The sequence below is a fragment of the Anticarsia gemmatalis genome, chromosome 25 (assembly GCF_050436995.1).
Source record: "Anticarsia gemmatalis isolate Benzon Research Colony breed Stoneville strain chromosome 25, ilAntGemm2 primary, whole genome shotgun sequence".
NCBI classification, from domain to species: Eukaryota; Metazoa; Arthropoda; class Insecta; order Lepidoptera; family Erebidae; genus Anticarsia; species Anticarsia gemmatalis.
Window position 1 is genome coordinate 8,004,719 of NC_134769.1, and position 13,028 is coordinate 8,017,746.

At 35.2% G+C, this 13,028-nt stretch overlaps 1 protein-coding gene across 3 annotated transcripts in view; it reads left to right on the forward strand.

Annotated features, from left to right (window-relative positions):
• Positions 1 to 13,028, forward strand: part of LOC142983838 (uncharacterized) — a 36,054-nt gene that overhangs the window by 9,666 nt on the left and 13,360 nt on the right. For 2 of the 3 annotated variants that reach the window (XM_076130969.1, XM_076130970.1), the window contains exon 2: positions 12,248 to 12,429. In XM_076130969.1, coding sequence (XP_075987084.1) covers positions 12,259 to 12,429 — 171 coding nt within the window. In that variant the 5' untranslated portion in view covers positions 12,248 to 12,258. Of the gene's footprint in view, positions 1 to 9,805; positions 9,938 to 12,247; positions 12,430 to 13,028 lie in introns of those variants that run through there. The other variant, XM_076130968.1, reaches the window with a different exon arrangement.

The window sequence follows — 13,028 nt, forward strand, 5'->3', positions numbered from 1 at the left end:
TTAGAGGGTGTTAAATGGTTGGTTGACAAAAGAGCTAACTGGCAATAACGATTACATTAAACTGAGGAGGAAAACTGACTTTGCATGTATGGTAAATCAATGCTCTATGGACATTCAAGGATATTTAGTTCAATTTGTTCCTTCCGTTAATTTTAGGAAAAATACTACCTGTTCCAATCACTGGTCATAATACTCTATAGTATAAAAGTGCGGTCCAGTTATATTCGAATATGTTTCAAACAACGGCACTTTCAACCTGTGACTTTGGTACGCAAAATACTAGTTTCACTTGTCGTATTGAATGACAGAATGACAATACTACCAATAGGAACTTGATTGTGAATAGCCATTAGATTTCCCATTCGCAGGGACCGAGAATGTTTCCCATTTAAACGACGTATAAAAGGAAGAGGTTTTTCGTCTGATTTCTTTTCAGCTTATAACTTTTCACTTGGTGAACCGATTTAGATGTTTTTTTTTCGTTTAAAAGCTAGTGCTTCTCATGTGGGCCGTACAATTCAGATTTGTTCGATATCTTTAAAAAATCTTAAGTTTGGCTTCAATAATAATATGGGGATGTTTCAAAGAGAGATTTTTTAACAGTAACCTATAAGGAACAGCAAGTTTATGAGTTAATATGATAGCTGTTCGGTTGAAAGTCCCGCCATTTCGATGTTCATCTTCTCACCCATCACAATGCTTTAAGATTTACATGACCTACTTGTGGACGGCCGCGCTGAATCTCTGACATTTACGATTTTAAAAATAAGTTGGTGCAGTTTGACAGCAGATAAACAAAACTTTACTTTATGATTCTTTAATTTCTTTACTGTTTTTCTAAGTTAAAATATTCTATTTCGGAACTGGAGTGTATGGAGAAGCTGAAATAATATACCAAGAATGTTCTTAAAATAACAATAACGTAGACGTTTACAAATGAAAGTCATGGATTACTTGCCAAATTTTGGAAGCTCTGGATCCTTTTGAAATATAAATTATACGTAAAAGAGAGTCATCGTTATAATTCTTTCAACCTTGAAACGACACCATTTATTCCAGTGTGTAAAGTACCTACATCGAAAGTACCAGCACGTGCCGAAAATACATGCAAGACTGATTTTTATAACAGTTTTTTCGTATACCGAAATTACCGCAGTCATTTTTTGCACAGTTATTTTGTGAAACCACCGACGAATAGTACTTTTTACAGTTATTTGATGAATCATGGATACATCTTCGTCCAAACGGAACTACGTACTCTGTATAATCGTTGTGTGGTCCTAGCACAATGGATCGGGTGTCGGGCGTCGATATGCACACCTAAGTACATAGCACGTCAACTAATACAAACGTTGGTTCAAGAATTATAGTGCATTCCTTATAATGACACCTATTTTTGTTTTCGTTGATCCAATATTTAGTTTCTTGATCCCACATTGCTACAAACGATGCTACAATTTTGATCTGTGTAGTTGCTAGATCTTTTATTTCGTGATTATCTTCCACAACGCCGATTGAATGAAGTATTTATAAATACAGAAATACCTAGATTTTATTGTTACTATTTTTTGTAGATTGTTTTTGTTTCTTCGTTTTTCTGATTGAGATTTCACGTCTGCTCTTCACAAATATTTTCCGATCGACTAGACACGCCTATCGTTAGTTTACTTTAACATACAAGAACATCTTTTATTCCCCATCGAAGCATAAAATGCTCGGATCAAATATCAAACAGCTTAAATTTGGGTTTGGCAGAATGAAAATAAGCGAAATATGGGTTTCCATAAATAGATCTGGAGATATTACGTAACAGACGTTGATATATGTTAATGTCTGCAGGATTTCAGACCAAAACGCGTGGAGCATGACTCGAGACAAGGATTGATGGCCCGTGGCGTCCTTAATAAGAAGTTAGAACCCATTTACTGTGACTGGGAAGTGATTTCAGACAGAAATATTAAGTATTTACATTTGTCTTCGCAAAAACATATGTTACTGGAATACAATCTTACCGCGAACTAATCTTAACAAATGCGAAGCTTATGTAATAATGTTCGTATATGTATAGGCAGCATACATCCTGTAAATTATCCTTGACACTTGTAACTGATCTATCATTCTGATGTCATTACATGATATATGATTGAAGTTACCAGGGCAGTAGCACCACAAGGAAGTGTTCAAACAAGTGATGATATTTTAACACAACTGGATGAAGTGCTGCAGTATTGTCTGCTGTGACATAACGCTTCGTGCGGCTAAAATTAGCCAATCGAATCTCGCGTGCGCGCGCGCATCGTTGCAGGTGCGCTCAGTGTTGCCGCACGCGAAAATGCACGTCGATGACGAGTATAGTTGCAAGAATAGACAGAATCAATTCGTTTTGTATTTGCATATTTCATAATTTTACGGTTAAATGAATAACCAATATTTATACAATCCAATTAGTCAATTAAGAATTATTACACTGATTTATTTCGTTGTGTAAACCGGATACGCGATGTGCCAAATGGAAACTCATTACAGTAAATAATTGTCACTACAGTTTCGGAGATATTTTGCAAACTTTGTAGCGAAGAATGCAGCACTTCGGTTAGACAGGTGGACTTCCCGTTTCTTCTATAAGTAGTACAGAAATACATGGAAATTGGGCTAGTGAACTCTTAATTAAAATTATAACTTGGTTCACACATCGCGGTATGCGTCTTATTTTAGCACGTAGGGTTTAGTGCCAAACTCTCAGGTGCGAACCGCGTTATCAATTACCGAATACCATTCCGGCAAGCTTTTGATTTAGAGTATTGCCTTCAGTTTACGCCGAAATGTCAACGGTTCTATTTAGCTCCAGGGGACATTTTGCGTCATTTCAACATTATATAGTATGACAGTAAAGGAATAAATGTGAATCTCTCTTGTAAATGTCGTTGTAAATTATTGTTTTCACTTCTTTTAACTGGTTTCTCGTTACGTTTATTGATATTTTGAGTTTATGGATGCAGTTTATTACTTTATTATTGCATCGACGGTATCATATGGTTATGTTACCGGGTTTTATATGACTTTCAAAATTGTGATTGCAATTAATTGTTATGTGTTGCCATAAAACATTAAAAAGTAATGTTCTAGTATTGCCAGCTACTGTTGAAATCTCGCTAATATTTCAGGGATAATTTATGGCAACTTTAAGCTTATTCAAACAAGGTTTGTCGGTCCGCTTGGCATGTTTCAACTTTAATGTAATGTGTGCCAGAGAGCAGGCAGTAAATCACGGGTTCATTGTTCCACTATTTTAAAGTTATGAACATGAATTTTGGCTTTGGTTTGCATTATTTAGAACTTCTGGTAGACTGCTTTTAATGCGCTTGGAAGTGAGAAGTTGACAAAAGTTCCGCACTTTATTAAAATTGTTATCTGAAGAAAGATATTCTAATACGATGTAGACTTACCTATGAACTTTTTAATACAATTTTTAACTCACTCTGGATTAAATTGAACCGCCGATTAAAAGTCTCAAACGAAAACATGATTTTTAACGAGCAGAAAAATAAATTTTGTTAGTTTACCTAAACATACTTACCTCACCGTCAAAAATACCTAGTTCGAAACAACTTGTTATAAAAATATGAAAAATAAAATGTATTATTACGAAACTTGTGATTCACGCGTGATAATTTATTTTTCCTGTATTCTGGGCGGGTTCACTTAATTTACGACGAGGCGGACGCGTCCGTCGTTAAGGCTTCCCATTAGTTCCCATGTCCTAAATAGCAACTTAACTATAACTAGCCCTATGACCTTTACGTCCGTTTGTCATTTAGCCAGAAAATGGTTTACAGGCACCAATTTTGACCCAGAAAGATGTGTCGGTAAAGATTTTCTGTATATTATTGGGTAGCCTAGACTTACGAATCCTTTGCAAGAACTATATAAGATTAAAGATAACTTACTTTTGAATTAACCGTGCTTGCCCAGCCGAGAGTACTCATGATCTTTACAGGCATCACAAAATCTTAATGTGTGCAGTAATTTGGGAATAAAGTTTTAATCTCCCATTCATCTCCGTCCTGCCCAAAAGCAATTTGGCCCGTAATCCCTGCCGATAAAATTAAATCAACGCGTGTATCAGACAATTTCGCACAAAATTCTGTGAGAATGTGTTCGGAACACGTCAGTGCATTACACCCACTCACCATTCAGATATACATGCAAACAGAAAGATATACTTGAAATATACGAGGAGCGAACGTGCTGTAAGCGGTTCCAGATATTAACATGCTTTCACTTGCCCATTCCGAACTTTATCTGACTGGATGAAACGCTGAAATGGCCGATGGAATCTATTTGCTAACAGAATATTTCAGTGTTTCTTTGATACGAATTGTATAGTACTGTATGATACGTGTGAAATGTTAGGAGTGCTGTCTTGTAGTGTAGCGCAGTAGTTACCGTAGTCTCCTCGCCGCAATAACCGTAGCGCTGCGTGTTTCGGGTTCGAAGCCCACCCGGGATGAGTATTCGTTGTGAGCATATTGTTAATTTATCTATATAAATATATAATGTAGAAGTATATACGTATGTTTATCAGTTATCTAGTTACCATAGTACAAGCTCCGCTTAGTTTTTCATTGGATGACGGTGTGTGACTTCTTTAGTGTAGTATTTGTTCTAGCAAAAAGGTTATAGAATTTCTTTTTGGCAAATAAAATCGTAACTAAACCAAAAAATTCAGTCGCTGTACTATGTAGCGTTCAAAGGCATGTTTTTTCTTAAGTAACAGCTAAGTAGTAAATCAGTTATTATCAATTATGACTACACACTACGCAACGTCAAAGACCGATGAAGCGAGACTGGAAGAAAAACGAACACTAAAAAGATAGCGAGTCACGTACGTTGTAGCTGCTGTTCCCAGTTATGTAGGCTATGACGTTTTAGAATTAAAAATCTTGTGTCGTCCAGCTCTTAAATTTAACGTAGTTAATAATAGTTAATATATTATAATCTTTTTCCGTTCTTTTCCTTTATGAAGTTAAATTAAGCCAAATCAAGCATTTTGTGCGCGTAAATTGGGCAAGGTTTTCTTTCAACTGTATTCTTTCACGTGATCGTACGGCACGCTTTTACAGGCCTTGTCATAACAATTAGGAAATCAACTAAATCATTTGATTTGTTTTCAAAACTACTCTGAAAAGATTTTCTTAACATTCGTGCAGTTAGTACTGTCTTCCTATATTGCCCGGGAAGGGTATTGTAGGAAATGTTTTTAAAGGATTTTCGAAAATATACGCAATGTATCATATGCATTGGGCCGTCTTTTAACCTAAATAAGTATATTAACAACTAGTATATCTACTCTCTAAGAAATAAAAGTGTGATGTCCATTTTCCACAAGATACGTGTCAATGAATCTATTAGGAAGTGGCGATCAGTGAAACCTGGTACCGTACGTACATAGAAACTGGGCGACGCGACTGACAACATCACCCAAGATGGACAATTTTCTAAACAGACTTCCCTGTTTGTTGTTAATTGACTGTGTTTATTGCACCAGTTGAATATTTTCTGAATAAAATGAAAATTTAATTAATTATTAACTAGGCTTGTCACACGATGCTTTTCGTGGCGTTAGTTTGTCATAGTGGTTGCTGGTCGTAGTCTTTTTAAAATTAAAATAACGACTAAAGTGAAAGATCACCATATGGGTTTTAAATATGGGTTTCCTTTAACAAAAATGAATCACTAATCAAGTCAGGCCTGTTTACGTTTTTTGGAACGAAATTCGTAAAGTTATTTAATCTGCTGTTAATTTTATTTTACTTTATTTTCTTGTAGGATTTGGGTGCGCAGAAATTGTATACTGAAAATAAAATGTTACCGCTAACTTATTAAACTCTCAAAAAAAGAGTAATAAATAACATTTTCATTTAAAATCACAAGACCAAAAAATTTGCGACGTATCTGAAAGTGAGTGCTTGAATTTTATTCACGGTTTCGAGTTACCGATGTTTATAATGGCTGTTTGACCGACATACCGTTTAACCGTAATCTTCACAAATTAACTGAACGTCCGCTTCTGAGAAACGTTGCTCTGTTTAGATACAACGTTTCGTTCAATCTAATTACTTCATTAATGCGTCTTTGTGATATTTTTTAAATAATTGTATGATTTTCTGTTACGCTCTCACTATGAGTTTAAACATGAACTTAGAACACTTAGGTTATCCCTCTTTTCCGCTCCCAGGCCACTTTTTTATGGGAGATAATACATATATTATAACCCAGTATAAACGGTCTCGTACAAAATGGATGGCGACGAAAAAATCTAATTCTGAAAATGTAGTATACTCCATAGTTGGCTTTATAGTATAAAGAAACATTAATATGTACATCCCCGGAGATATAATCTGTCAGCAATTCTGTTCGGCTAACACGAAAGTGAGTTAGCAATCAAGATTACGAATTCCAAACTACATAGTTCTTTTTACTAAGCCTTATCTAGCGTAACTAACAATGTATTAAACAGAATTCTGTTCGTGTTTACAAAGTAATAATCAATGCATTGTTTCAAACAATTATTTAGAAAAATAAGCGCTCTATCGCGATTATATCCGTCAGCATAAATTTATAAAATAAATGCTATCGCTACATTACGCAGAATTCATCAATCCATTTTATAAACACGTACGCAGAAACACAGGTGTAGAAAAAAGAGGTCAAATTCTAATCAACATAAGCAAAAATCTCGAAAGAATTCTATCTAGTTTTCGATTAAAGTATTCTTTCTCGAGATTATTTCCGTCTGTTACGAAATAATCGCAGCCAATGACAACATCGCGGCCAAAAATAGCTCGTACCCGAGAAAATTCACAAGTAAAATGGATACAAGTACCTTTATCCTTTACTTTAACTGTTTAATGTGAGAATATCATGTTACCTCACGCCTTAGCTTTAATTGGGACGTTGTTAAATATAGAAAATTGACTTTTTAGTGTTGCCGTGCTCTTATTTTGCCTCACCGGCCGCTCGGGAATGTTTTAACCTATAAATTATAGCCGAATAAATATGTTTTGCATGCTTTCTTTAGCCTATTTCTTTCATGTGAATATATCTTTGCTAATTTGATGGAACACTTTCAGTTTGCCAGAGTATTAGGGCTTGTATTTTTGGCGGTCATAAATCTTTTTGCTGTTTATAACTTTGTTTACGCTTCAAATGTAATAAATGAGCCCAGAATTGTGTTTCAGTAGATGTTCTGACTAAGAAATAGATAATTTTAAAACGGATTACAAGGTAATGAGGATAAGTGAAGATGAAATAATTAAAAAAGATATGATTTACCTACTTACCATTCATCTGAATCTTGAGTTGTTTGAAATTCGCAGCTTATTTTCCATACTGGCGCTGATTAAACGGGTTTATTCATTATTTTAAAACCAGTTGTGCCTCTAGATTTAAAAAGGTTTCATCTGTATTTTATTTTCTTTTGGAATGGTTCAGACAATGATCTTCGCTCTCAAAAATTACAACCTTTAAACCAATCCAAAAACTCAATCAAGACTGCACCAATTTTCCCGAAACTCTCTTATAATACTGACTTACAGCACGATGTTGTTCTACCAATTTCTACAAACTATAAATACAAATAAGTATCATTTTCCCCAAATTTACGAATCATCAACATAGTCAGGAGTTACGCAGCGAAATCCAAATAAACGTTGAAATCGTTTGTTTGTTGAAATGACGCCAAAAATCCGTGCACATATATGTTTACAGTTTCCCCATGTGAAACGAATGTTGATTCGTCCTGCTTGTTCATAAAATGGGTTTGAACTTCTAAATGTTTCAGCAGAAATGATTTTCCATGAGCCTTGTATAGTCAGTACAGTCAAAAAGTCACTGAAGGTATCTTGAATAACATTTGAAATTGTTTGTAATGATAGAAATTAATTCCGAGATGGTCCTAAGAAAATTTTTCTTTCCAGAACATCACAATAAGTATTTTATACGCCATACCACCAAAATGTAGAAGTAGTATGCAACGATTAGTAGATTTATGGTTTTTTTGTGGTGTTATAACAATTATACTCCTAAAGTTTTTGTACTATCGCGGTTTGTATACAAGAACTATTATTCATTATACTCATAACACAATATTGGATCTTTAACGCGAGGAGAATTTTAAGGTTTACGATACTTATAATAATTATGATTTGAGTTTAAAAAATTAATAAGTACCTGAAGTTGAGGTGGTTAGAAAAAATCTTCAGCAACCCCTCCACCTTATGTCTCTATTTCATTCACAAGAGAAGTCGCGTTATTCAGTATGTTTACGTTACAACATAGTAAAATCTTCACGGTGTGGCCACTTGCGGGACGTTAATTGCTATAATTGCGGCTACGTGTAAGATGTAACGGTTGCTAGACCCCTATATGTCTGATGTGTCTGGTTTAATTGTAGTGTTAGATTAATTGAAACTGCCTCTGTGGCGCGGTTGGTAGTGTATGCGACTGTCTGCGAAGTCTCGAGTTCGAATTCCGGGTCGGACTAAAAAGTCTTTACTGAGTTTTCTGTTAGAAAATGCTATTTTCCTTGCTGTTGATGACTGGAAAAGTAAGTTAATGTCGGATATTTTATTCAGGGTTGGAAGTAATTGACAATATTAATGATAATGTTAATGTAAAACAAAATAATAATATTTGCTCAAGGGTTCTATAGTATTTTTCTATTGATTCGACTATACTGGAGGAAATACTAGAAATCTGAAAGCATTGCTAATTTGCTACTAATTGGTTAGCAGTTAACAGTTTTTTTTTTAAATACAAAGTTACCAAGCTTCATTCCAGTATTTTTAGTTTAATAATAACCATGTTTTTTACACCGGGATATAACTTACCACACATACATGAGATATCTAAATCCTTCCAGCCATTTTGTAGTACAAGAAATGAAAACAAGCCAACCCACTTTCTGGTATACATACATTTGTGTTTATATATATGTAGATGACGGCTGAATTACGAAGTCATTCCCTTATTTACTAATGCATCATTGTTGATGCAATCCTCGCCTACTTCCCTGCCTGCCTACTCTTCAATGACGAGGAGATACATCATGCACTAGCTGTCACAAACCGATATTACTTCAATGATTCAAACAACGTCACTTTCATTCATATATTTGTCTCTTTCTAACATCTTACTTTCTCTCTCTTCTCTCGTACTTGTGTAGGACGTAGGGAGTCAGCTTTTATTACTAGTGTAGGGTGATACTAGGGTTGTCAATTTGATGTTATTAATGACTTTTCTACTGTAGTAGTTATGGTGTTTACTACATTGTGACTGCGTTTCATTTGTTTCGATTCTGAGTTGATATAAATGTTTGTATTCTCCATTAATTGTTGTTTCAGGTCTAGTTGTACTTTCTGTCACTTGCTTGTATATTTAAAAAGGTGCCTGCGTGATAACAATAGCTCTACAGCCGGTAGTTAAAAATTACAATAAGACAATAAACTAAAAGTAATCTCTTCACGCGCGGTCTTATTCTATCCACTTCTGAGCATAGCTCTTACCTGTAAACTCTTACGATATGTTTTTTTTTAACTCTCAAAAGACAAACATTGGAAATCCTACTCAAAATAAACAAACAGAAATGTAAGAAACTCAAAAATAAAACAAAAAACTAGATCACATTACGACCTTCGACGTGCCACAAGGTCGTAAACTGTCATCCCTGTACGAAACTTTCGTGAATCAGTACATACAAAATTCTCTTACTCATACGTCTTATAAATATCATAAGTTTTGACTGCAACACTCAGTTAAAAGAAAGCGGTTGGCAAGTTAGCACGGAGACTGAGTGATAGTGATACATTCCGAATTTTTAAGTGCCTGTGTGTGAATTTTGTGCTCATAATGCGTATCATGGCTCCTGTGGCTTTTGGTAAAAATAATTTTATTTATTGGTTCTCCTCTTGGTAATTTCTGTCGGTTTTACTTATTGATTGGAATTAATTAGTTAATAAATTAGCTTTACCAGCTAATTTGTATACTATCGTTGTTTATGCATTGATACCACGATACAGGCAAAGCTACTAGTGTGGCTATAATTCATAACTTTAAAACTCTCGCGTTGCATGTTTAATGTATAATAGAATACGGGAATTAACGCGAACACGCATTTTACCTTAAAATGCCTAACGTTTCGGCGCAGGTTACACTCGCCGTGGTCGCAGGCTGACTGAAGGCTATAATTGTTTTAAAACTATTAACTTTGTCAGAAAATGAATGACTTTTGCCTTTTTTATCTTATCAAATTGAGTGCTACAATTGCGAAAGTTCGTAAGAAGTATGAATGTTTGTTTTTCTTTTATGAAAAATGTTCTCAGTGCGTTTTAATGATAGCGTACAGATTTTATGAGCCTGATGAATAATGGATTAAGATAAATAAATTATACTCCAGGATCTGCTCGTGGATAAATAGCTAACTCAAAAATAGTTCTAAGTCGAAGCCTTTTAGAAAAAGAATAGAATGTGTTTACTAGTTTTTTCTTTACTCATGTATTTTTGGCAATGAATAGTTATTTTGAGTGAAAGAAACAATTAGCGATTGTCAAAATACTTGTGCTACATATTCAGATGTTTGTTTACCTTGACTTAGTGGCAGTCCATCATAAGATTCCAGGGTTAGTTTCACTGGCCGGGCAAAATGTCTTTAGGATTCTCCAGCTTTAGTGTTTGTTTTTAGATTCAATTACTTATTTATGCTCTGGGTTGCAGCATTGTCCTGTATTTGAGTGATTACCTTTGATAATATTTAAGGTGGCAGTAGCCCTTCTTTTTCGGTAGGGAAAATGGGTAACGCATACTCTGCATCCTGAGCCCCTTATTCTAACCCCCTACTAGACTTACAAGCTGACTATCTTAATCACTGCGCCACATGTCTCATCAATACTTAAAACATTGCTTTGATAATATCTCTCAAACATTTCGACAAGATCTTACTAATCAGGCCTTACTTAAAATTCCTTAGCAGATGTATAGGCAGGTATGCAATTATCACCTGCTACTCTGCTGCTCATAATATTGAATGATGGTCGCGTGCATTCTGATGGGGCGTTAGAAACTCGATACGCTTCAAAACACACTGTTAATTAATTAATTATGTTTCCCAGTTTTATATGATTTTTATTCCTTACTGAGAGACGTATGGTGTGGAAGTTAGAGGAAAACTCCATATAGGAAGTAAAAAAATGATATAACTTTCATCGCCTGATATTTTTTCTTATCCTAATCAAATAATTTCACTTATTACTGTGTCAGTGCTAGTCCTGATGCAGGGATTTATGCTCTAAGTCACGGAGTAAGGTTAAGGACTTGTATTCTTTCAAGAGTCGATTACGAAACTCGCAGGCATGCAATTTCATCACGATGCTTTCTTTCATGGTTGGTAAAAGTGACGATTGTTTCTAATATACATAAAGAAAAAATATCTTTTTTTCATGCCATAGTTAAATTAACAGTCACTTGTATAAAACACGAATATTTAAACACCATTTATACAAATAACAGTCGTACCTACTCGCAGAAAAATAATAACTGCACTTAAATAATATATTCAAAAATGTAAAATTAAAATCTCTACAAAACAACATGGCCTAGTTAAAATCTCAAAAGAGTTAAGGTTAACAATGTTATTAGTTTTGGTCTATTTCCGTCAAATTAAAGCGGCAACATGCAAATTATCTGCGCTAAAATATATAACTAAGTACTTTCTAATTAATTTATACGGTGTTTCATCATTTCAGTTATGATTCAAATTGGTTTATAACTAGCTGGTACGGCTATCAAAAGTATGCTATGGTGTGTACTGTAATTTCTTGCACTCGTTACTTATTGCTCTTGGAGTGAGAGTTTGATATTTATACATACATACCTACATTATGTACATACATAAAATCACGTAATGTGTGCAATTACATCAAATTCCTGCAATTTGGTAACTCAATGCTCGAAAAATGGATCGATTGAGATGACATTTTTACACGAAGATAAATAACAAACCTTAGCTTCAAGATGGGCTACTTTGTTTTATAAAATACCCTTAAATTTTGTTCTCACTTTATACTTTTCAAAATTTTCTACGTGAGCGAAAACGGGCAATATACTGCCAAAATAAAGTGTTTCTAGAACAAAACATTTTTAAGAAGATGGTCGAAAATCTAAAACTCAAATCTTTTTTCTTCTCTCTCAGAGCACAAAGCAATGGCGACGACGATAGCTACGGCGACATCGACCATGGAGTCATCTCAGACCCTCATCCAGACGGAGTCGAGGATCCAGAGGAGCTACCAGGAGGTCCAGGTGTCGGAGCAGCGGCAGGTCAAGAAGAAGACCAAGAGCAGACGGCACAAGGATGAGGGGAATATATCTGTGGTAAGCAATGAAGGACATTTTTATTTTCGTTAGAAAAAATATTTGGGGTCATTCTAAAGCCAGCAGACCTGTCGACTGACTGCGCAAGTGGGGTATGTGGTCCACTGTGGAGTCCACTAAAATCCTGACGAGATTTCAGCCGCTTCCTCGAAGACATGCGCCTGGTAACCGCTATGAAGCATTAAGCTGCCGGTCTATTGATGCGGTGCGAGGCTGCGGTGCGGAGAGACGGACAAATATTGACCAATCGTATTTATTCGATCGTAGAAGTTACAGATTCTTATCCCGGATCGGACAAAAATATTGTTAATAGTTGCTCGGAGTTAGATAGGTTGATTTTCCAGAATTTCATACCTTAGGCACAACATAAAGTATAGCACTTATCCCACCCGGGATTTTGAACCGGAGACTTTATGTGATCACGATCAGTAATTGTTATGCTATACTAATATTATAAAGCTGAAGAGTTTGTTTGTTTGTTTGTTTGAACGCGCTAATCTCAGGAACTACTGGTCCGATTTGAAAAATTCTTTCAGTGTTAGATAGCCCATTTATCGAGGAAGGCTATAGGCTATTTAACATCACGCTACGGTCATTAG